We start from the raw sequence: 25,633 nt of genomic DNA, 5'->3' as shown, positions 1-25,633 counted from the left end.
GTACCTCCTACTGCTGAAACCAAACTGTGCACAGGATATCCCCTACTAGCCAGAGGTGAGGTGAGAGTGACAGCCCTTGACATCAAGGCTGCATTCGACTGAGTGTGGCATCAAGGAGCCCTAGCAAAACTGGAATGCATGGGATTCAGGGGGCAAGCTCTCCACTGGTTGAAGTCATACCTGGCACACAGGAAGATGGTTGTGCTTGTTGGATTTCAGTCATCTCAGCTCCAGGACATCTCTGCTGGAGTTTGTTAGGGTACAGACCTCATCCAACCATCTTCAACTGCTTCATCAGTGACCTTCCCTCCATCACCAGGTCAGAAGTTGAGATTTTTGCCAGTGATTGCACAATGTTCAACACCATTCACGACTCTTCACATGCTAAAGCAGTCCAAATTCAAATCCAACAAGATCTGGACAATATCCAGGCATGCTCTGGTAAGTAACATTTGCGTTACATAAATGTCAGACAATGACCATCCCTAATTGGAGACAGTCTAACCACTATCCCTAGGCATTCAATGGTGTTACCATCACTGAATTCCTACTGCCAACATTCTGGGGTTATCATTCACCAGAAACCCAGCTAGAGTCAAGATGTAAACACAGTGGCTACAGGAGCATACCAGAAGCTAGGAATTCACCTCCTGACACTGCAAAGCCTTCTAAAGGCATTATGGATTTACCTACAGCACATGGACATGTAGTGGTTTAAGAAGGCAGCTCACCACCACCTTCTCAAGGGCAACTAGGGACGGGTAATAAATATGGCCTGTCAGTGACGCCCACATCCCACAAGTGAATAAAGAAAAACCTATTCCATGTCCTGGATATCTTTTAAACTGAACATCCCTTATTCAAAACTGACTTCTCTTTCCCCCTTCCCCCTGAACTACCATTCCCCCATAGACTGCTGACCCCCTGCCAATCGCTCACCTCACTTAGGCTCCACAGACACAATATCTCCCTGACTCCATCTCTGACTCACTCTCGTCTCCTTCCACTGACCTCACTCTCATTGACCTATCCTCACCCCTCATCCACTTAATTGCCATGCTACCTGCCATCCTACCCACCAACCACCCTAGTTATCTGCCATTGTACCCAGCTTTCGTTGCCTTTATGTCTACCTGACACCCTACTGCCTTACCCACTTACATTACCACTCTTACCTATTTACTTCACTCACCCACACTCAGTCACTAGAAATCATTAAATACTTTGAATGTAACTAAAGGAGTAATTATATTCAGAGTTATTATTAAATAATTACATATATCTTTATTTTAAAAATCATTACGTTAACAATTAATCATTACACATAATATTGAATGTTTAAATAAACAGAAGAAAATAAAAAGCCTGTATAATGTGGAGAGAAGATTAATTACACTTATCCTTCAATGTTACTCTGTGCTGTTTGCTGCTGTCTTTAACTGGCATTCTGGGGTCCTCTGGTATCATGTGTGAGTCTGGCTTTGCCTCCTTTGGGCTGAATTGAGGTCTAGACACCAAGTCATGATGGAGGTATCCAGGAGTAGCCAGATGCAAAAGACTACCCACAAAACAATGCAGAAAAATAACTAAGATGTTTTTGATCGAATAACAAATGGATGGATCTGTTTTGATGGTATTCGATGGTATTACATTCACAAAAGCGTGCTGCTGGAATTTTTAAAAATTGGGATGAATAATATAGCAACACTTTGATTATGGATACTAGTTTTGTGACATAACTGTTGTCGGGAAACAACAGCCAATTTGCAAGAAAACCAGAAACAGCTGAAGAAACTCAGCAGCTCTGGCAGCATATTTGGAGAGAGAAAGAGATTCCAAAGACTCCTCTTCAGAACCAATTTTCATGAAAATTTTAAGATTACCAAAAAATGTAACTCTATAGATGACCAGATCAACTCCCTTAGTGATGTTAGTTAAGGAATAAATATTGACCAGGAGCGTGTGTATATCTGCTTACTATTCTTTGAATAGTGCTTTGGTATATTTTATGTGGGGCAAAGACTTTGACTTAAAACCTTGTCAGAAATACAATGGCACAAATGGTACCTCACTGAATTATCAGCCTAGATCAAAATTCTGGAGTGGATCATGACCCAACAATCCCTTGTTTTACGGTCAAAATTGTTATTAATTCATTAAAGCCTGAGACTTTACGTAAAACTGCGAAAGCTGAGCTAATGAAAAGGGAAGAAAGGATCATCTGTACAGTGGGGCAAAAACAATAAGTGAAATAAGTAAGAAAGCAAAGCAAATAAATGAATGGTTAAGAAGTCCAGAGTTGAAAGCTGTAAGGGGAAATTTGCCATGCTGAGGTTTCAATGCTGCAAAGGAATACCTTTTAAGTTATACAAATGCACTCCGAGCTTTGTATATGTGACACTGACGCTGAATAAAGTAACATGATTGCTTTAGGAAGCATCCTAGAGCAATAATAATATGTTTCTCCCATCCTATTTTATACTGTGATTATTTTTATTTTCACATTGTGGTATGCTGTCCAGAGTTCTTGGCCTCATCATTGGTCTCACTGTCACCTCTGATCTCAGATGGAACTCCCACATCTCCATTGCTAAATCTGCCTCCCAGAAGAGTAGTTTTCTTTTTCATGCCAAAGTATATTTTTTTCTTCATCAGTACTCATGTTTAACTCTGTCTAAAGCTGATCATGTATCATGGAGGTTCCCTGGTGAAGTCATTTCAACCTTCCTGTAATCCAGTTTATTATTTCCAAAACTGTCTTTGTGGGCTACATCTTTGCTACTGAATTCAGTAGATTAGATTAGATTACATTACAGTGTGGAAACAGGCCCTTCGGCCCAATAAATCCACACCGACCCGCCGAAGCGCAACCCACCCATATCCCTACATTTACCCCTTACCTAACACTACGGGCAATTTAGCATGGCCAATTCACCTTACCTGCACATCTTTGGACTGTGGGAGGAAACCGGAGCACCCAGAGGAAACCCACGCAGACACGGGGAGAACATGCAAACTCCACACAGTCAGTCGCCTGAGGCAGGAATTGAACCCGGGTCTCTGGCGCTGTGAGGCATCAGTGCTAACCACTGTGCCACCGTGCCGCTTGAGTCGGAAAATGTTTTGGCATGTGGACACACTTCAGTATAACGGGCCCCATCACATGTAATTTTCACGACAGAGAGGTGAGGTGTGATCAAGTTAGGCCTGCTCACTCTAGAGGCAGAATGGAGTGAGGTGGCCACAGAAGCAGGTGTGTGTTATATCAGACTGGTGAGGAGTTTACATCAGTTCTCTAAGAATTCTGTTCATCTTTATGAAAGGCCATTGGACACGCACCCCTGCTCCCATTGCCACCACCTCATACCCCACGTCACTAACATTATTGCCTCACACTTGTATGTCACCTCATATTACTTCCACAACAACTCATGCAGCATCTATTATGGGTAGACTTTCGGAACCAAATAGAAATGAAGAAAATTAAACTTTTAGCAATCTATTACAGCTCTCTCTCATACATTCTTAATACAGAAAAAGTTAAACTTTTCATCCATGAAATGTATTCAAGGTTTTTAAATCTCCATAAATGGTCAAACTGTTATAAAAACAAACAAATGTTCATTCGATAACCATGTCAAAAACAGTTAATCTTTTTAATAACCTCTTAAATGATCAATCAAAATACAAACTCAGCACCCCATGGAGATTAGTTTTGAATCTTTTAAAACTCAGACAAGCATTCAGAATGGGTTCAGTTTAATAACAGTTTTTGAGAAATGCCAACAATGTGTTTGACCAAATCTGCATGAATCAATGGTGATATTTTGTTTTCTTTGCTACAACAATTAGCCTTTGAATCAATGCATTCAAGCAGCATGCTTTTTTCTTTGAACTTTGACAGCTGCAGTTTAGTGTTTTGTTTTAATTTTTGAAGGGCTAGTGGTTGAAATAAATTCAGATTATGGCAATTAATCAGGAGTGTTTGTATCTCCTGTATAAATTTGTGAATACCATACGGCAAATTTTGGCTGTTTGACTAGTGAAAAAGGGTATGTTTGAACTCAGCACTATTTTCAAACAGTCCAACAGATTTGTTCTTGATGCCAGTTTGATTCACTCTCCATACCTTTTTCACTATGAGGAAAAATTGTTTCTGATGGAGGGGTGGGTCTTCTGTATTTGGGTCCTGTCCAACATTTTTAAAGATTCCTGGAGTTGTCTGCACTCCATGAGGGGCTGGCCCTGTGATTTCTCCTGTTTAAACCCAAATTTAACATTACATAACAAATGTTCCTTTCTACAACATTATCTTCCTTTACTCTTGGTAGATTATAGATTAAGGGCTTTGCCTCTTCACCTCGTTTGAGACTTTAATAATGTTCACATTCAGTAATGTCTTGGATAACTTCAATAATATCATATGTCTTTCTAAGTCTTGGGATGGATTTTAAAACTAATGGAGATTCCCTTGTTTGCTACAAATACTCGTGATGAATTAATGTAACACACCTGGCCCAGCCTCTTAGCTGGTTTAAAGGGCTTGACGTCCTTCCTTTTTTAAAATTAGATTCAGGTTTAAATTTCAAAAGACTGAAAATTAAATTTCTTCATCATGTCTGAATAATGAAAGCAGAAGCCCCCATCTAAGTTTCATTCAACTTTGTCAGAACATACATTTAACTTTAGATAAAGGGAAAACAAGGAATGAAGTAATTTTAGGAAACAGCAGGTCATGCCCAGCTGCCGTTACATTTCTGTTTTCATTAACATACAAGAAAAGCCTTGCATTGTGTTAAATAAGTGCAAAACACATCACTATGGAAATGAGGGAAATAATAAATTTGTTATTGTTAATGGAACTTTAAATGTATTTGTAAAGATTACTATCAGCATTAAAATCATGTCCAGAAGGAGTGTGCTTATTGTTTCACTAAAATAATGAAACATTCAGGAAGGAAGCAATCATGAAGCAACTTTCTTTAATTGTTTAAAGTGAAATTACACAACTGTGAGGAATCAATAGTTGCTTGTTTGTATTTTTCATATTTCAAATAAAATTTCTAGCTTTGTTGATATTGCTGCTGAACAGTTCAGTTTCTGACATTATGCTGTTGGAATAATCTCAAGCAGCTGCATTGTCATTTCTCAGTTAACCGATCATATAACTAGGAACTCAATATCACATAAAGTTTTCCCTATGCTGCCTGTCTTGCTACTCTACCTTCAGCCTGATTACTACCTACAGTAAGAAAAGTAGAAAAAATGATTTTCTTTCGTCTGCAACTCATTCGCGTTTTCCACCAATGTGTTAATTCGTGTTGGTATATAAATTGTGGGTTAAGGTTTCTATTCTTTGTGTGAGTGCCTAGATAGCAATTATTGGTGGGCTCTTTTCCTATTGAGGAGAATGGCATCACATTTTAACTTGAGCCTGTTGTGGCCCAATTTTGAGACAAATATGCTTTCCAATAGATATCACTGGATATGTTCAACTGGAGAGATTTGGGCTGATTTTCCCCTTCTTACCCAGGGGTACAGGTACATTAATGTAATTCTCCAAAAGTCCTATGTTATACTGATTTATTACTGTTTATTACTGTTAAATCCACTGCTTGCCCTAAGTTACTACCAAGAAACCCACAACCAGGTTTCTATTATCCTTTATAAATCTCTTTGCCAACCCTCCATTAATCCTTCTGTGTTTCACTGCCAACTCTATTATTCTTAATATGTCTCCCTGCCATTGGCCTACCTATATTGTCCTTTAGGTAACTCACTGCCAGCCCCTCTTTATTCTGTGTGGCTCCTCCCACTGCCAACTCCATGACATCCTCTGACTTACAGTATCTGACTAATTTTCAGATCTTTAAGGGGAGATATTCCTGGCTGACTGTCAGGTGTACTGTATCGCCTGGTGATATCACCCAGTCAATTTTGGGAAGTCAGTATAAAAAAGTACATGAAATTTTCTTCCTTTCAGTTTCATGGAGGATAATCAGGTGTGTTCCGTTACTGACCAACTTAACTTTATGATATTGACTGTCTAGATCATTCACTGCACTTGATAACAGGGCAGGAAAATCTCTCCAATCATGTTACTCCTTGTTCCCTCCATATAACTCATTACCATCTGTTCATACTCTCTGTAGAGCTCACTGACAACATGTTACAGTGTGTTAGGCTATTAGACTTCTGTAATTGTTACCCTCTTTATAATTTCCGGCCAGTCTTATAATATTCTCTGTATAGTTCAGTATTATCTTATATGTGGGCAGTAATAGTTCTGTATTATATTGTAGTTAATTTTTAAAAAATTGCTCACAGTGTGTGAATATCACTGATTAGGCAAACATGTATAGCCAAGCATTAACTCTGGAGAAGGTATTAGTTAACTGCATTCTTGAACCATTACATTTCATGTGATGCATTTTGGTAGGAAGAGCATGGACAGATAATATAAAATAGAGGTTACAATTCTTGCAGAGGAGATTGGATGTATATATGCATAGATCACTGAAAGTGGCAGGATAGGTGGAATTAATAAAATGTACAGTAGCATCTGCTTTATTAATTGCCACACAGAGTACAAGAGCAAGGAAACTATGCAAACTTATACAAGACACTTCTTAGACTTCAGCTTGAGTATTGTGTACAGTTCTGGATTCCACACTATAGGAAGGATATAAATGTATTGGAGAGAGTGCAGTAGAGATTTACAAAAGTGGTTCCAGGGATGAGAAAATTCAGTAATAAGGATAGATTGGAGAGCTTGGGAATGTCTCCCTGGAGAGAAAATAACTAAGAGGTGATCTTATGGTATTTTTCAAAATTATAAGCATTCTCCTTGGAGTAGATAGGGAGAAATAAAAGGATAGAGAATGAGAGGGCAGAGATTCAAAATGATTGTAAACATAGCAAGTATGAGGTAAGGAAAATACATTTTCACACTAGTGATTTGGATCTGTAATGCACTGCCTGGAAATGTGGTGAAGGTAGAATCATTTGAGGCATTCAAGAGGGCATTGGATGATTATTTGAATAGGAATAAGGTGCAAAAGTATGGGGAAACAGCAGGTGAATGACACCAAGTCAGGATGCTTGTTGGAGAGCTAACACAAACATGTTGGGCTGAATAGCTTCCTTATGAGCCGTAGCAATTCCGTAGGGACACACCAACAGCATTGTTAGGAAGGGAGTTCCAGGATTTTTGATAACGAAGGATTGGTGATATAGTTCCAAGTCAGGATATTTTGTGGCTTGGAGGGGAACTTGCCGATGATGATGCTTCAGGCTGCCCTTTAAGAATAAGAATTACTATATAACTCAGTGACAGCTTTTAAGTACGCTTTAAATAATTCCTGAACCCACAAAGGGAGATTGTTGGGTCCCCATTCATTTTTTTATGGTGCTCTGTAAAGGTAGTATTAAAGGACAAACTGTTGGAATAAATACTGATTATTTGGGTGAGAATCTCTACATGTGTAAGATGATGAGGTCAGGTAAGCAAGTTTAAAGTGCAAAAGGATGTTTTGATAGCTATATTTGATAATATAATTCCTATCATAGCAACAATGTACCTTTATATAACATATTTAATGTAGAAATGTAATGAGGCAAGAATAAACAGTAAATCACTGAAGGGAATATTGGATGAAATAGGAAAGCTTAGCCAAAATGATTAATGATACAGTAGAGATGGAAAGTCAGATAGGTTTAGGGAGGGAATGTCAAATCATTGAGCTTAAAAGGCTGAAATCACAGTCTCCAAAGTTATAACAGATGGACAGGATGGGGGGGTGGGGAGGGAGGGAGGGAACACGTTGGAAGCCAGAGCTGAGAGTCAGTTTTTGGAGAATAATAAGACTGCAGTTGCTGACATGGGTAGGTAGGGAGAAGTTCATGACAGAATTTCAATGTGAATGAATCAGCAGTTTTATGGATCAGCAAGTACAGGAGCAGTGGGTGAGCAAGATTCAGGCATCAGAATTTTAGATGAGTTGAGGATGGAAGATTACAGATTATTGGATGGTTGGAAATATGGTGTCTGGATATGGCAAAGGCAGAATGAGGATTTTAACAGTAGATTTTAATTTTGTTTGACAAATTAGACACACTATAACCTGAACTCCTTAGTCATGTACTTCTCAATTCCTCATTGGGAAGAGCATTTATCCACAAAGTTATTTCAAGTTACGTTGGTAGCAGAATTATAACTGCTTAAGTAATATGTCACTGTCTCTCCAGATCTGCTGTTGTACAAGCAGTGTTAGCATTGTGGCAAAGTATGTCATAAATTGAAGGAAATGGATGGACAATGTTAACTATTGCTTGGTCTCCTTGGAGGCAGACTGATACTTAAATTTAAAACTAGAACAAAATGCTTGCCATAATATGTTTTATGAATGACACAAAGTTTGCAAATTGAAGAATAAAACAAAAAAAAAACTGGAAGATAAGAAGTTCTATAAATTTTAGATAAGGGAAAAGAAAGGATTGGATTAGGAAACAATGGTTTGGGTCGTAACGAAGATAGAAGCAGAGAAATAGGAAATGTGGAAATAGGAGTTCAGAGAAAGGAATGACCATCCTACCACTGATAAATACAGCACAAGGTTGCAACAGAGAGAAAATTTAGAGGCCAAATGTGAAAGGATGATCAATTAGCAGACAATATAATTTATTCTTTGAAAATACAATACACTGTGCAAATGAGTTGCAAGAGGAACCTCAGAATTTCTTCCCTGGGGTGGGGGAGTCCAGAACTAGAGGACATAGGTTTGGGGTAAGAGGGGAAAGATATAAAAGGAACCTAAGGGACAACGTTTTCACGCAGAGGGTGGTACATATATGGAATGAGCTGCCAGAGAAGTGGTGGAGACTAGTACAATTGCAACATTTAAAAGGCACCTGGATGGGTATATGAATAGGAAGGGTTTGGAGGGATATGGGCCAGATGCTGGCAGGTGGGACTAGCTTGGGTTGGGATATCTGGTCAGCATGGACGAATTGGACCGAGGGGTCTGTTTCTGTGCTGTACATCTCTATGACTCTATATGTAAGCATTGGATGAACTTAAACTTAGAAAGTTAAGATTTATTGAGGGAAAGGGAAACATTCAATATAAAACAGAAAAGGTCTTCATGAGCTAAGGATAATGATTGATGTGTGAGTCTTTGTGAACGATAGGTTTTTGCATTTGTGGATGTATTGTAATAATTTCTGTTATTTGGGGATATTGTCTGTTTAAATGCCAAAATAAATAGCTCAACAACCATTGGTGCTGCCAACAGCCAATCTTTAAACCATTAAGTAGAATTCTAGACTATATATGTTAATAACTTTGACTTCCCACTGGGTTGTGATTTGACTTTTTCTGAGATTTCCTGGTTGGCTCTGTTTGGAGAACAAGATGTGATTTTAGGATCATGTTGAATGTTTAAGTGTTTTGTTGGGTTTTTATGCAGGTTCATTTTATTACATGAAAAATGTATTTGTAAATCTAACCTGTCAGATTATAAACTTGCAATCACAATTGGTCAACTCAGTATGTGAAGCACTTCTACCTCCTTTGGTTACCCCATCTTATTGCAAACATTAATATTTATGAAACAGATAATAAAGCAAATCAGGTGGAACACCTTATTGTAGAATAAGCTACCGTTTCTGGACTAAGGGTGGATTTGGGGAGATAATGAGGAGGAAGAGAGATGAGTTGAAGTTGTTAAAAATAATGAACTTGTTACGCTCATTGACTTTTCCATTCCCAGAAGATTCTCATGTTGTTCAAACAAAATTATAGATGTAAGTTGCTCTAAAGTTGTCAATATATTGCTTATTGGTGATATAATTATACATTTCATTTTTAATTCACTAGTGGAACATGGGCATTGCTGGCTGGCTAGCATTTATTGCTTGTCCCTAGATATACTTAGAGTTACCTTCTTGAACTGCTGCAGTCCATGTGCTGTAGATAGGCTCACAATGCTCTTGGGGAGGGAATTCCTGGCTCTTTCTCTACTTGTTTCTTAAATTACAATAAAATAATAAATGCATTTAAATCTGTGTGCCATATGAATCTTTGAACTGCAAAGTCCATACAGATTTAGAGGGAAAGATTGCAATCTAAATGTTTTTAATTAAAGTTTTACCATTATCTCTGTGTTTCCTTATAATGACGGGGACAACCTGGGAGCAGACATTTTGTGTGGAACATAAGATCTTGGCTGATCTGGTTGTGGCATCAACTCCACTTTCTTGTCCACTTTAGCAGCTGCATGAGTGCCACAGTCGCCTCGCCTAAAGATAATCCCCACAATATTCATTGATCCAGGCACTCATCTATAGAAGCTTCATGCCACCAGAAGTTGACATTGTGCCCTTCGTGGCCCAAGGAGCAGAGAAATCATTTTGTTTTGCACAACATTTATCTACATACACATAAATTGAAGTGTTACCTTGGTGAAGCTACCACACAAGACTTTTTGCATGCCAAACAGCATAAGCAGCAAGTGATAGATAGAGCAAAGTGATCCAACAATTAATGGATTAGACCTAAGCTCTGCAGTCCTACCACATCCAGCTGTGAATGGCAGTGGGCAATTAAACAACTCACTGGAGGAGGAGGCTCCACAAATATCCCCTCCTTCAATGATGGTAGAGCCCAACTCATCAGTGCAAAAGGTAAGGCTGAAGCTTTTGCGCAATCTTCAGCCGGAAGTGCACGGTGGATGATTCAACTTGGCCTCCTGCAGTGGCGCCAGCGTCACAGATACCAGCATCAGCCAATTTGATTTACTCCATGTCTTATCAAGAAATGGTTGGAGGCATTGGATACTGCAAAGGCTGTGTGCCCTGACAACATTTCAGCAATATGACTGAAGTTTTATGCTTAAACATGTTCCACCCCTAACAAAGATGTTTAAGTAAAGTTACAACACTGGCATCGCCTGACAATGTAGAAGGTTGCCTAGGTAAGACAATCCAACCTGGAAATTACTGCTCCATCAGTCTACTCTTGATTACTGGTAAAATGATGGAGTGTGTCACAAACAGTGATATCAGGCAATATCAGCTCAGCAATCACCTTCTCATTGATGCCTAGTTTGGGTTCCACCAGGCATTCTCAACACTGACCTCGTTTACAACCTTGGTTCAAATAGGAATGAAAGCGTTGCATTCCAGAGGTGAGGTGAGAGCGACCGCCCTTGACATTAAGGCTGCATTCGACTAAGTGTGACATCAAGAAACCCCAGCAAAACTAGAACCAATGGAAATCACAGGGCAAACTCTCCCATTGGAACATGGTTGTGGTTATTGGAGATCAGTCATCTCAACTCTAGAACATCTCTGCAGGAGTTCGTCAGAGTAGTGTCCTAGGCCCAACCATCTTCAGCTGCTTCATCAATGATATTCCCTTCATCATTAGGTCAGAAATGGAGATATTTGCTGATGATTGCACAATGTTCAGCTCCATTTACGACTCCTCAGAGACTGAAGCGTACCAAGTTCAAATGCATCAAGATTCGGACAATATCCAGACTTGGACTGACAAATGACAAATGCCACTTGTGTGGTACAAATGGTTATGACCAACGCAAGTAAAATACAGTCTAAATACTGCCCCTTGAAATTCAATTGTGTTACCATTACTGAATCTGTCACTATCAACATCATGGAGATTACCATGGGCCAGAAATTCAACTGGACTCACCACACAAAAACAGTGGCTACAAGAACAGGTCAGATGCTAGGAGTACTGCAGTGAGTAACTCACCTCTTGACTGTCCAAAAGCTGGCCCCCATCTACAAGGCACAAGTCAGGAATATGATGGAATCCTCCCCGTTTGCCTGGATGAGCGCTGCTCCAACAACAATCAAGAAGCTTGACACCATCCAGGACAATGGAGTCAGCTTGATAGGCACCACATCCATGAGCATCCGTTCCCTTCACCATCGATGCTCAAGCTGCAGTAGTGTGTACATCCTACAAGAAGAACTGCAGAAATTCATCAAAAATCTTTAGGCAGTGCATTCCAAACCTATGACCACATCCATCTAGAAAGACAAGGGCAGCAGATACATGGAATACCACTGCCATTCCAAGCCACTCATCATCTTAATTTGGAAATATATTGCTGATCCTTCACTGTTGCTGGGTCAAAATCCTAGAACTCCTCCCCAGTGGCATTGTGGGTCAACCTATAGCATGTGGATTTGCAGCAGTTCAAGAAGGCAGCTCAGCACCATTTTCTCAAAGGCAATTAGTGACAGGCAATAAATGCTGCCTAGCCAGCGGCACCCACATCCCATGAGTGAATAACTAAAAATACAATCCATTTAATGTGCAATCTTGTTGCCAACCAGCTATTTATTCAATTTCATTTTCATCCCAGGGCTTCATTTGTATGCCATGGGAAAGTAAGGTATGCAGTTAATGGAGATCAGAGTTGGGAGTGTGTTGCTGAAAAAGCACAGCAGGTCAGGCAGCAACTGAGGAGCAGGAGAATTGACGTTTTGGGCCGGAGCCCTTCATCAGGAATGTCATTCCTGATGAAGGGCTCTGGCCTGAAACATTGATTTTCCTACTCCTCGGATGCTGCCTGACCTGCTGCGCTTTTCCAGCAACACACTCCCGACTACATTTGTATGCCTTCTATGTACCACCATTGACAACAGGTTGTGAACCATTCTTCTTAGTCGTTGGAAGCATACAACCCAGAGAAATCAAACGAAATGGACAGAAAATATATTGTTAAAAATGTTCTACTGCCGAATAATACAATTATCCCATAGATCCTGGCAACCTTTTGCAGGGAAAAATAGAATTACTTATAATTGCAATTGTATTCTCTGCAGATCATAGTTCCTCTTACTGTTACGCTTTTTAACATTCAATCGATTCAAGAAAAATACAGCAAATGCAGCCAAATGTTTCTCATATATCAACATTATTGGAATGAATTCAGCAATTCTTTCCAAATTATTTTTACCACATTCTTATAGCACCTAGGATCTAGTGACTTAAACATTGTTTGGATAATGCACTGAATAAAAGTCATGTCCTTGAGGTTTGTATTCACTCACAATATTCTTGAAGAGGTTTAGTTTCCACCGTTTGTTTTTAAGAAACATCTCATTCTATCCCAGGACAAAATGATGGTAATGAAACAATCTGAATTTTTAACATGCGACTCCCTCTCAAAATACATCAGCCTAGAGAAAATGACTTTCAAAATTGTTCAGAATCAGAATTTAAACCAATAAAAATCAGGAATTTGCATTTATATAGCACCTTTTACTTATATAGTTCAGAAAACCAGCTGACTTTGAAATATATTGCCATTCTTTCAGTATGGTTAGTTTAAAATCCTAGAATTCACTCTTAAATGGCATTGAGTGTCCACTCACTGCACGTGGACTGCAGCGGTTCAGGAATAGGGCCTTATAAAGGGCAAATAGGGACAGGCAATAAATGTTGGTCCAGCCAGTGATGCCCACATTCCATGAATGAATTAAAAAATATGGTAGTATATAATATTCCCTTCTCTCTCATTGAGTAAAGAAATAGTTTATATGCACAACAAAAATTTCAAAACCCTCAAATTCTTTACAAAGCATCAAGTTACAAGATGCCCTACCTCTGGAACATTTAACAAGTTCTTTGTTTTACAAAAAAAAGCATGTAGAATCAGACAATTGACTTGTATCCTCCCATTTAGAAATTTCTCTTTGTGTCAACATTTGTTTCACTCATTCCTAGATGATTACATAATTAATGTTTATCCATCTGACATTTGATTGGTGTACAGTCTTTAGTAAGCCAATTGTACAAAATCTCATTTAAAGCATTTGACAAATAGCATCCCATGTTCATTACCAAAACAATAACCAGTGTTCCAGCAGCCAAAGTACATTTAGCAACCCTATTTATGTTAGCAATGTGTGTCCTTTTAAAGCTGTTTTTGTTCATTAGAGCTTTCAGATATTACAATCAGATAGTCGAAATTGAATAATTATAATCCGTTATTTTATCACCATCATGATGTAACCTAGATAATGCAATAGCATTTCTGGAATGAGATTTAAGCAAGCATTTGGATTTAGAGATGAGGTTGCTACCAGTGAGCCAAGACTAACACTATTGTTTTTACTGTGAGGAAGCATTCAGTTGGTACTTTTATAAATATAGATCTCAGATCCTAAATAAAGTTTGACACAATTTCAATAAGGAGCTCAGTGCATAAATAACACTCATAATATTCATTATGGCATGCAGAAGAAAAGTTTCAGGTTCATGCTTTCTGAATTGGTGGAATTCAGCCAGCTTTGAATCAGAAACAAACCCTTTGATCTATGAGTGATGAGAGTTTCCATTACTGATCACTGTCCAGTGACCCCTGCTATTGTCCATGTGTAGGTGTTGAATCAAGAAAGCATTACGCTTCGCTCTGATATCCCTTTCAAAATAAGTAATACATTTCCATCTACACATTTGAACCTTGCCAAGTCTTACTTTTGCAGACATTCAAAGGCAGGACGAGATGGTGAGAGTCAGTTGTGGAGTCATACATGAATTTTGGAAATGGAGTTTTGAAGGGGTAAAAAAAATCCCACTAAATAAAAAGTACCTGTTATTTCTACAGCATTAGTTTTGTAGATAGAGAGTAAGGAAAAAAAAATGTAGAAAACAAATGCTTGTGTATTTGAAGGTTAGTTTCAATGCCATTACTAGAGATTGTGGACTGCATGTGATCTAAGAAAGTTCCAATGTTACTGGAATAAATACTCATTGCACCACAACAGTGATCATCGAATCTAATTATTTCATTGTAATTCATTGGGTAACAACAATGTCATTTTTAAAAACTGTCAGTGGTTGCTGAGATGATGAAAAGCCCTAATTTTCAGAATGGAAGCTGATCTACACTTAACAGTGATTTGTTCTGAATAGTTGCCCTGTTATAAGTCAAGAAAAATAATAATTCAGTTAACTACAACAGATACATTCCTTGTATGATACCCTGGTCGTATATGTTGTCGATAGTTTTGTTTTATATTAAGACAAGGTGAAAGTCCAAGGCCTCTGGTGTAGGACACTACTAAGACGATGTAAATCAGCAAATAATAGGTTAAAGTATATCTGAACATTGCAAGAGGAAGAGAAAGATTGGCAGCAGGGTGGGCATCCATCACTTAAGATTGATGAAATGAATGAATTTCTCAGATGATGTGGTCAGATGTGGTCTTGACTCATACAGAAGAAAAATGTTTATGACAGGATTTTTGGAATCTCGAAGAAACAAGAGAATTAGTTTTGTGTAATCAACTATCACAGTTATACTGCTAAGTGAAGCAAAATAAGAAAACCTGCAATAGGAAGACAGAGTGAGGCAAGAGGTGAGAAAAAAATTTCCTATCGGTTCAAAGGAATAGTAACATCAGTCAGCAGTAATAACTGCTCAAACATCACAGTAGAAAATAAACTCTGCTTTGACTTTCATAGAGTCCCTGCACTTCAGAAAGAGGCCATTTGGCCAATCAAGTCTGCGCCTACCCTCTGAAGAGCATCATCCAAGGCTGGAATTGAACCCAGATCCCTGTGAGGCAACAGTGTTAACCACTGTGCTGCCTGGAACACTTATTTAGCATGAAACAAACTGCGTTTTATTTGACTATTTTCTCTGATCAGGTGCTGTCAAAAGAAAACAAAATTGTATTTTATAAAGTTATTAAACAATGTTAAGTTCTAAGTAAATCACTAATCAAAACCTGACACAATCCTCTCTTGCTGTGGGTTTTTTTTTGTACAAAACAGAAAAAAATGGTTTGGATTGAAAATCTTAAGATTTTCCATGTGTTGTCTGTCTCCAATGTCAGTAGTCTATGACCTGCTCTTTTCTTACTGTTATATAAAGGCCATTTTGTTTATCTGACCTGACAGCAACTACCATGGATATTAGTAAGGTTGCTGAACAGCACACTGCTGCTATTTAGCTCCATAATGGTAAAAAAAAATTTCACTTATTCCATCACAGCTCATTTCCCCCAGAAATGTAACACAGGGCTACAATTGATATTCATTGAGACAGCCTTAGTTTTTCCAGTCTTACTTTTTCTTTTATAGTAGCTATACATTAATGTTAAGAATGTGCTGAATTTTACACTTTCCCAGAAGAAATTATTTGAGTTGGAGGCTGATATTGGGTAATTCCTAAATTATCTATGATTTGAGTTCCACTTACATTATTGCCAATTTTGTAAAGTTTCTTAATTTATCTGAGGGGAAAATAATTCAAAACTAGTATTGACTGGAGGCACTTCTTCCAGCATTTTAGAGAAAGCAAATCTGGTTCTTGTCACTTATAATCCAGTCAAAATATGGAATTGGAAGCAGGTTAAGTAGCAGTCCAAGAATATTTCTTTATCTTGGATAATTTCATGGTGAACTGATGAATGGTTGTATTGTAATACACTAGAAATCTGGTTAAACATGGATCAAGGGATCTAAGTGAAAATATATTATTGCTGGATTGTATAGTTGAACCTCTCAGACAATCAAATATTTAAATTAACTTTATGTCTTGACAGGTGATGTATGACAGTGCTACAGAATCCATCTGATGTATATGCCACCTTGAATTAAGTTATTTAAGACATTTCTATTGCAAATAGAGATTCCAATTGTTTCATCCATGAGCTCATCTTCCCAGAACCTTCCCTGTCAGTTAATTAAGGGAAAGGAATAGTCTGTACAATGAGGTTTGAAAAACTGCGTAAATAATAGCTATAAAGTTCTATTAGTAATAAAATGAGCAGTTAGATCACTTTGAAGTGACAGTAACATATAATTATATACTTGAACTGATTGCTGACAACGGTGTTGTGAGTGTTAAGCTTAATGCGGGATTTATTGACTTTGCAAAGAAGCAAAACCAAACTGAAAAGGTACCTATTCACAAATCTATTCATGGTATATTGATTTGTGTTATATTGGATTTGGTCTCTATATTTTTGGAAACAAAGATAATCACAATCTATGATTTTTAAAGCGTGGAAACGAATTGTCAGTAAGTGTAAAGAATCCACTATTTTTTATTCTAAGGGTACAAATCACTTTTTCTTTGTTCCAATTTATGCATTCTCTACATTTCACATGCTCAGCAAATCTCAGTTTGTGAGGTGGCTGAACTGTGGAAGACTTATCTGGTTCTCCCTCCCCTCTGACATTTGGGAGACAACTGACCTCATTCCTTTCCTGAAACACAAAAAAAAGGATGTGGATAGGAGAGGGTGTGGTGACAGTGTTAAAGATAGAATTGATCCTTAATACTGTACGTACGCCAGATAGAATATATTTGTTGATTAATCCACTTTGTAGAAAAAATACCAAGATAAAGAAGAGTACAAGTTAAATTGGGTAAGGGCCAATTTTACTAAGCCAACGGTGATTTGGCAGAAGTGAACTGGAAATGGTTACTTAAGGTAAATCAATATGAGAGCAGTGTGATAAGTTGAAGGAAAAGTTAGAGAGGGTTCAGAACAAATGCTCCAACAACTAAAAAGGGGAGAAACTCCAAAATCTAGACCCTCTCAGATATTAAAGTATGTTCATAGTGTGATAGCAAAAACAAAGAAACATATGCCAGGTATTGAAAGTTCAATACTGCAGAAAGCCTAGAAGAAAATAGAAACTGCAGGATTGAAATTTAAAGGAAATTAGGAGAGTAAGGAGAAGGCATGGAATTTTTTAGCAAGTCAATTTGAGGAAAACCCCAAGGTAATTTTACAAATACCTAAAGAACAGATAGATAATTAAGGAAAGTGTAGGGTTGTTTTGAGACCAAAACGTTAACGTGTGCACAGGCAGTTTATCTATTTGAAAATAGATAAACTGCCAGGGTGAGGTGAGATGCATCCAGGCTACGAAGAGAAGTGAGGAAATGCCAGAGACTCTGACCATCGTTTCAATCCTCTCTAGCTGCAAGAATAGTGTCAGGAGACTGACGGACATCCAATGTTACACCATTGTTTTAAAGGGGAGGCAGGGATGGACCCAATAATTACAGGTCAGTCAGCTTAACTTTGATGACAGCTTAAATCATCATTTAGAATAGCATATTAATCAAGGACAGTCAGCATGGAGTTTTTAAATGAATGTCATTTATGACCACTGAATTACTTCAGCAAACAACAAGAAGGATCAATGAGAACTGCATTTGATGTGGCCCCTTTGGATTTTAGGAAGTGTCTTGACAGTCCAGCATGGTCGACTGGTCAGAAAAGTAACAGCCCATAAGATCCAAGTGCAAATAATACGTTGGATCCAAAATCAGCTCAAAGGCAAGAAACAAAGGGAAAGGGTTGATGGGTTCTTTGAGAATAGAGGGCTGTTTTCAGTGGGGAAAGCAGGGTTCACTACTGTGCCTCTTAACTTTTGTGGCTTTTTTCAATGAATTGGACTTAAGTAAGGAATCATAATTAAGAAGCATGCAGATGTTATAAAATTGATTGTGAGGAACCAAAGTCTGGAATACAGAAAGATATCATTGGACTGGCCAGGTGGGCAGAAAAGTGATGAATAGAATTCAATTCAGAAAGGTGCACGGTAATTCATTTGGAGACAGCAAGCAATACAAGGATATATTCAATAAATGGTATGATATTGAGAATTGTGAAGGAGCAGAGATTTCAAATGCTTTAGGTTGTGTGTTCACAGATCTCCCAAAGCACCAGGGCAGTGTCAATGAACTGGCTATGAAGTTCTATAGGGTATTGTTCTTTTTGATTCAGTCATAGAGCATCAGAGCAGAAGGTTACTTGCACTGTTTTGAACAAAGGTGGCTAAGGGAAGATTTAGTTGATGTGCAAGAATTATGAGGCGCCATGTGAAGTTGATGGGAAGAATCTGATTCCCTTGGTGTGAGGTCATAAACCAGGGGATGTAAATTTAAAGAAACCGGCAAAATGATTAGAGAGGGGTTGAGAATTTTCACTTTTAATCCAATGTTTCATTTTTAAAATTTCCATTCAGTACCTGATTTGCCATTGAAGGCACTCCAATTATTTCACTTTACACAGTCTCCTTTGTTTATTTCTTAATCCACAGATCTTGATAAAAGAAATATATACTTTCTCATTCGTATATCGAGGACCCAAATTAATTTGGGTCACAATGGTGACATCAATTTATACTTTCAGCAACTGACATAGGCAAAGAAAAGGAGTTGTAAAGTATAGGAAAATGTATAACTACCCAGAAGTACCACAAGATGCCCTGCTCCAGCAAAGTCCAGGCTACTATCTATTCCACTGAGCCACTGGTTTCTATTAAACACCCTATTTGATGGTTTCATGCCAAAAAAATTGGAGTGCAGCTTGGAGAAGAAGGAATGACTTATTAATTGGTATAAACAGGACATAGGCTAAATCAACCCAGACAACAGTCAGATTTGTAGCTACTCATTTAAGTAAAGCCCAAAAGGTTATTAATTTGTCTTTCATGACATTTGGAGAGATCACTTTGAGAATAAAATGCCCTCTATGTGTGTGATTTAAATCAGCTTAGGTAATGTATGTTTTTGAAAGAGTTGATGAAGCGTAATTCAGCAAAAACAAACCAATTCAATCTTGTGCTGTTCTAGGACATGTCAGTGTTGAAAGGTTGAATTAATGGCACAGATTTTTTTTCTTTCATCTCTGAGTTAGTACAGATGTTAAGCTGTGGTGATTTACTGGATGAGAACTGTTAGTTTACACTGTGGTCATTGTAGCTAAACTGCCTGTATTAACTATTTCTTCATGGTAATATGTATGTTTTCTTAATACTTTATTGCAGTTCGAAGGCTGTAATAAGGCATTTTCTCGACTAGAAAATCTCAAAATCCACCTGCGGAGCCACACAGGGGAGAAGCCTTACCTTTGCCAACATACTGGCTGCCAGAAGGCTTTCAGCAACTCCAGCGATCGTGCCAAACACCAACGAACGCACCTGGACACGGTAAGTGCTATACAGAATATTTTGCATTACATTGTCATGAGTAGTTATTCAGCACCTTTCCTTTTCTCTTCAGCCAATGAAGGCAAACACACACAAAAAAAAGTGAGAATGCTGAAAATTTGAAAAAAAACCCACTATAGGTACATGGATAGGGGAACTGAAATAAAACTATAAAACAATCTGAGTCAATGCTACTGCAAAAACCAGTTCTGAAGGGTTTGACACAAATTGCTAACAGGCCTTTCTCTTTCAGTTGCTCACTAAACAGATCTAGAATTTCACTAGTCCTGAATATTTAAACCAAGTTTCATGTCAAAGTCAAAGTCAAACTTCACAGTTTCTTTTCTATGGTTCTGATTTCTTTTTTTGTAATGAAGTCCATAGAATGGTATCTGTTATGACTGGACCAGTGCTCTCATCAAGGTTACTTACAGTGGGTGAATGGTAGGAAATAACAATCAGAGGAGTCAAGACTTGTTTAGCTATTTATTTTGATGGGATGAAAGAGCAACCCTATGATTTCCCATAAGGCACCCTTTATAGCACCAGCCACATTGGGAGCACTGAAGTGACCAAATATCCAACTGTGGCCTTAGATGAAGCACTTCAAAAATAACAGCAGCACCCTTTTTTGGCTCAAGACAACTACCTTCTCTTGTATGCTTCATGACAATGGAAGCAAGGAGATCTTGGCCCAGTTCCCCTGGGCTTATTGAATTGCCTTATTTTAGTGGAGTTTGACTAGTGGCAATATGAATGCCTTTGTGCCACTGAACAGTATAACCAACAAATCTTCCTGCTATTCAGTGACTTCTGCTGGAAATAGTGTCCCATAGCTTCCAGGCTATGGCTCATTGGAAATGGGTTATAAATAGGAAAATATACATCATTACCCCACAAAGCCCTGAAGCATAGACTTGTGTGGTAATTGCGTGGGAATTTTAAAAACTTCCAACGGGTTGATTTTCACAGCCCTCTACAAAAGTCTCTGACCCTGATCTCGTTGGATACGTGGGCCATATCTGTGGGACTGACCTGCATACTTGCCATGGAGATGGTATACAGTTTAATGCCTGGTTTAATTCAGTAATCAGCCATAACTCATCTGAACACTGAAGCCAATGCCATGCCAATAACCCCTTCTCAACCCTAACAGATAACATGACCATCCACCACAATCACCTATCTACTACCTTGACTTAAAACAAATTAAACCTCTACCCCTCCCCACCTGACTTCATCCCTTCATCATATAAGATCCACTCATTTACCTACTGATTCACCCAAACTGCAATGATCCACTTCACCCACAAATATGTCACTCACTCAATCACTCGTCCACTTAATTGCTCACTCATTTATTAACTCACCCCTGAAAGGCTTGGACCTTTAAAGATTTATATGAATATGGCAGCTAGTACCAGGAAAAGGATCTCACTTCTTGTGTCTACCAACCTTCTGTCAGGGATGGCTATGCTACCCTTCAGTGCTCCAAGTGGGATTAGAATTTGTGCTCAGCATTAATTGGTGACAAGATCTGATCCAGTTGTGCAACCCCCAGCCCAGCATAATTGATCCGAGTTAGTTTTTCTTTCTCTCTCTCTCTGGAAAAACTAAAACAGAATGTTGACATGCAAAAACAAAAATGGAATTTTGGCTTGCACAGAAATATATGCGCAGCTGCAGCACACAATGAATTGGAAAGTTGATGATGTCTAGAGACATTTAAAAAATTTAAACCAAAGTGCACACTGACATTCTGTAATTCCGAAAAAGGCACTAATAATGATGAGAGGGTCAGCTACATCCTCCTGTGGGCAGGAGATGAAGGATTAAATTTATTGAACAGTTGGGAGCTTACTTGGTGACAGAAATCTACACAAAACTTTTTGCATGATTTAACATACATCTCTAGCCAATATAAAATCATCGTATCCACTACTATGAATTTTAAGGCTTCAGACAGGAATTGGATGACCTCAACAACTTTATAACAAGATTTAAACATGTAGCCAGAAAGACTAAGTTTACAGACACGGATGAAAGGCCATTGGATCAAGTAATTTGTGATTCTGTGCATGCTGATGTATCGAAACTAATTGGAAAGCACAAGCTCATAATATCAGAGCCACTTGAAGCCACAAGCCAATAAATAAAGTCAATAACCACCATAATGATGAACACTACAGTTAAACCAAAGGCAGGCAGCAAGCTTAATGCGGTGAAATAGCAGAAAAACAAAAAGTACAGCAAACAGAGAGAAGGGTATCCAGGAGATATAGTTGACCATCACAAATTCAATGACAGAAGGAAATTGCCCACATATGAGTCATGATTTGGAGGTGCTGATGTTGGACTGGGGTGTACAAAGTTAAAAATCACACAACACCAGGTTATAGTCCAACAGGTTTAATTGGAGGCACTAGCTAGTGCTTCCAATTAAACCTGTTGGACTATAACCTGGTATTGTGTGATTTTTAACTTTGCCCATGTATGAAACCGTTAGCAAAGCTTGTGTAAAGATTAATCACTGGGAAAAGATATACAGGGTATATTAAGAAAGTGATAAACAAAGTTAGACTAACGGGTTGAATGGGTAAGAAGAGAAACCAAAACATCCATACATGCTTGCGAGTTTGAGAACTCAATTGGTATACAATGTCATGAAATGTCTGGATACAACAGGTTCCAGAGAAAAGAAATTCACACAATCATTTGGATAACAAAGAAGCTGATAAATAAGCCCACAACTATAAATCTGAACCTGAGGACTGAACCTGGAGCACAGAGTTACATCATCCCCCTCAGACTATAGCAAAAGATCTTTCCTGAAAGCTTGAAAGCAAATTGGGTATCCAATTGGTGTTCTGAAATCAAACCAATGTCATGCTGACAGGGTATGGCAAATTGAGATCTGATAGCTAGGACCACCCAAGATCAGAGGGGCACAAAGGAAAAGATATTAACTGTATGTTTTCAATCACTATTCTGGGGTTGAGTGGTTGCACAGAGTTACAGACTATCTCAGTAAACCAGTTCACTTCCATGAAGTGAAGTAGTTGACATTAAGGGTTGAACATATAACAGCTGTTGAAAAATACCCTCCAAGCAAAGAAGATCTGGTGCAAATGCACCTTGAATTCTTTGATGAAACGGTTGACTGATTCAGCCCCCACATAAAGTATCAAAAGTCGCAAGAGATGGAAGAAAACAAAGTAATCATCGAGACCACTTTGCAAATGTTGTTAAATTCCATTGTGGTTAGAAAGAAACCAAATTGAGGTAAATGAATATAAACTCATTGCCACTATGGAAATGTGGTTACAAGAAAATCAAAACTAGGAACTTAACATTCACCAACATTTGACCTTTCAGAGAGACAAGAGGGACAAGAGGGATGGAAAAGGGAATGGGGTAGCATTGTTAATAAGAAATGAAATGAGGACAGTTGTGAGAGATGATCTAGGATCAGATGATGGAGAGTCCATTTGGGTGAATGTTAAAAAAAAGTGAAAGAAGACATTGGTAAAAGTGTGTACACACCCCCAAACAGTAGTCACTCTGTGGAAAAGGCTATAAATCTACAAATAATAGGAGCATTTAAAAAGACCAAAGCAATAATTGGGTCATATGAATCTTCAGCTGGAAATGTGTTGCTGGAAAAGCGCAGCAGGTCAGGCAGCATCCAGGGAACAGGAGAATCGACGTTTCGGGCATAAGCCCTTCTTCGGGCTTATGCCCGAAACGTCGATTCTCCCGTTCCCTGGATGCTGCCTGACCTGCTGCGCTTTTCCAGCAACACATTTCCAGCTCCGATCTCCAGCATCTGCAGACCTCACTTTCTCCTCATATGAATCTTCATGTTGATCAAATCAATCAAATTGGAAAGGGTAGCCAAGAAAACTAATTAATATAGTGCATCAAGGATAGTTTCCGAGAGCAAAATGTCATAGAGCCAACTGCGGAGCAGGCTACCTTGGGTTTAATAATGGGAGAAAGTGAGGACTGCAGATGCTGGAGATCAGAGCTGAAAATGTGTTTCTGGAAAAGTGCAGCAGGTCAGGCAGCATCCAAGGAGCAGGAGAATCGACGTTTCGGCATGAGCCCTTCTTCAGGAATGAGGAAAGTGTGCCAAGCAGGCTAAGATAAAAGGTAGGGAGGAGGGACTTGGGGGGAGGGGTGTTGGAAATGCGATAGGTGGTAGGAGGTTAAGGTGAGGATGATAGGCCGGAGTGGGGGTGGGGGCAGAGAGGTCAGGAAGAAGATTGCAGGTTAGGAAGGAGGTGCTGAGTTCAAGGGTTGGGACGGAGAAAAGGTGTGGAGAGGGGAAATGAGGAAACTGGAGAAATCTGAGTTCATCCCTTGTGGTTGGAGGGTTCATGATGTGTGTGGAGGTGCAGGTGAATTTGTGGCGGATATGGAAGGATCCCTTGGGGCCTAGGAGGGAAGTAAGGGGGAAGGTGTGGGCGCAAGTTTTGCATTTCTTGCAGTTGCAGGGGAAGATGCCGGGAGTGGACGTGGTTGGTGGCGGGGTGTGGACCTGACAAGGGAGTCACGGAGGGAGTGGTCTTTTCAGAACGCTGATAGGGGAGGGGAGTTAAATATATTCCTGGTGGTGGGGTCCGTTTGGAGGTGGCGGAAATGACGACGGATGATACAATGTATATGGAGGTTGGTGGGGTGGTAGGTGAGGACCAGTGGGGTTCTGTCCTGGTGGCGATTGGAGGGGCGGGACTCAAGGGCAGAGGAGCGGGAAGTGGAGGAGATGCAGTGGAGAGCATCGTCGACCACGTCTGGGGGGAAATTGCGGTCTTGGGAGATAGGACAAGTTTAATAAATAACCTCCAAGTAAACAATCCCTTAGGAAGTAGTGATCACATATGATAGAATTTAAAAGAAGCTTGGGTCAGAAACAATTGAGTTTAAATTAAATAATGGGAATTACAAAGAAATGAGGTTAGAGTTAGCTAAAGCGAACTGGGTGGATAAATTAGCAGGAATGACAGTAAGTAAACAGTGGCAGACATTTATTTAAGAGAGTGATTCATGACTCTCAGCAAAAACACATGCCAGTAAAGAAGAAAGATTCTAAGAGAGGGATAAACCAATCATGGCTCACCAAGGAAGTTAAGAAGAGTACCATGTTAAATGGAAAGGCATATAACAAGACCAAAGTCAGTGACAGCCCTGAAGGCTGTGATAAATTCAGAATCCGGCAAAAGAGGACTGAAAGGATAATAAAGATAGAGAAAATAAAATCTGAGCACAAATTAGCAAGGGACATAAAATCTGATAATAAAAGCTTTAACATACATAAAAATGGAAGGGTGAGGTCAACATGAACACCAGTCCTTTAGCAAATAAATCTGGGGAGATGGTGTTTTTATAGAAGCCCTACAGTATGGAAGCAGACCATTCAAGTCCACACCAATCCCTCGAAAGGATATCCCACCCAGACCCAATCCTTGTAACTCTGCAGTTTCCATGATTGATCCACCTAGTCTACACATCCCTGGACACTATGTACAATTTAGCATGGCCGATCCGTCTAACCTGCACATATTTGGATTGTAGGAGGGAACCAGAACACCTGGAGGAAACACCTGCAGACAGTGGGAGAATGTGCAAACTCCA

General features: G+C 39.0%; 1 protein-coding gene across 6 annotated transcripts in view; it reads left to right on the top strand.

The window, feature by feature from the left end:
- Positions 1-25,633, top strand: part of LOC122554496 (zinc finger protein GLIS3) — a 455,475-nt gene that overhangs the window by 268,457 nt on the left and 161,385 nt on the right. For all 6 annotated transcript variants that reach the window (XM_043699622.1, XM_043699620.1, XM_043699621.1 and 3 more), the window contains one exon: positions 19,838-19,999. In XM_043699622.1, the coding sequence (XP_043555557.1) occupies positions 19,838-19,999 (162 nt within the window). The remainder of the gene's footprint in view (positions 1-19,837; positions 20,000-25,633) is intronic.

The sequence above is a fragment of the Chiloscyllium plagiosum genome, chromosome 11 (assembly GCF_004010195.1).
Source record: "Chiloscyllium plagiosum isolate BGI_BamShark_2017 chromosome 11, ASM401019v2, whole genome shotgun sequence".
Lineage (NCBI taxonomy): Eukaryota > Metazoa > Chordata > Chondrichthyes > Orectolobiformes > Hemiscylliidae > Chiloscyllium > Chiloscyllium plagiosum.
This window is presented reverse-complemented; position numbering and strand designations above follow the sequence as displayed.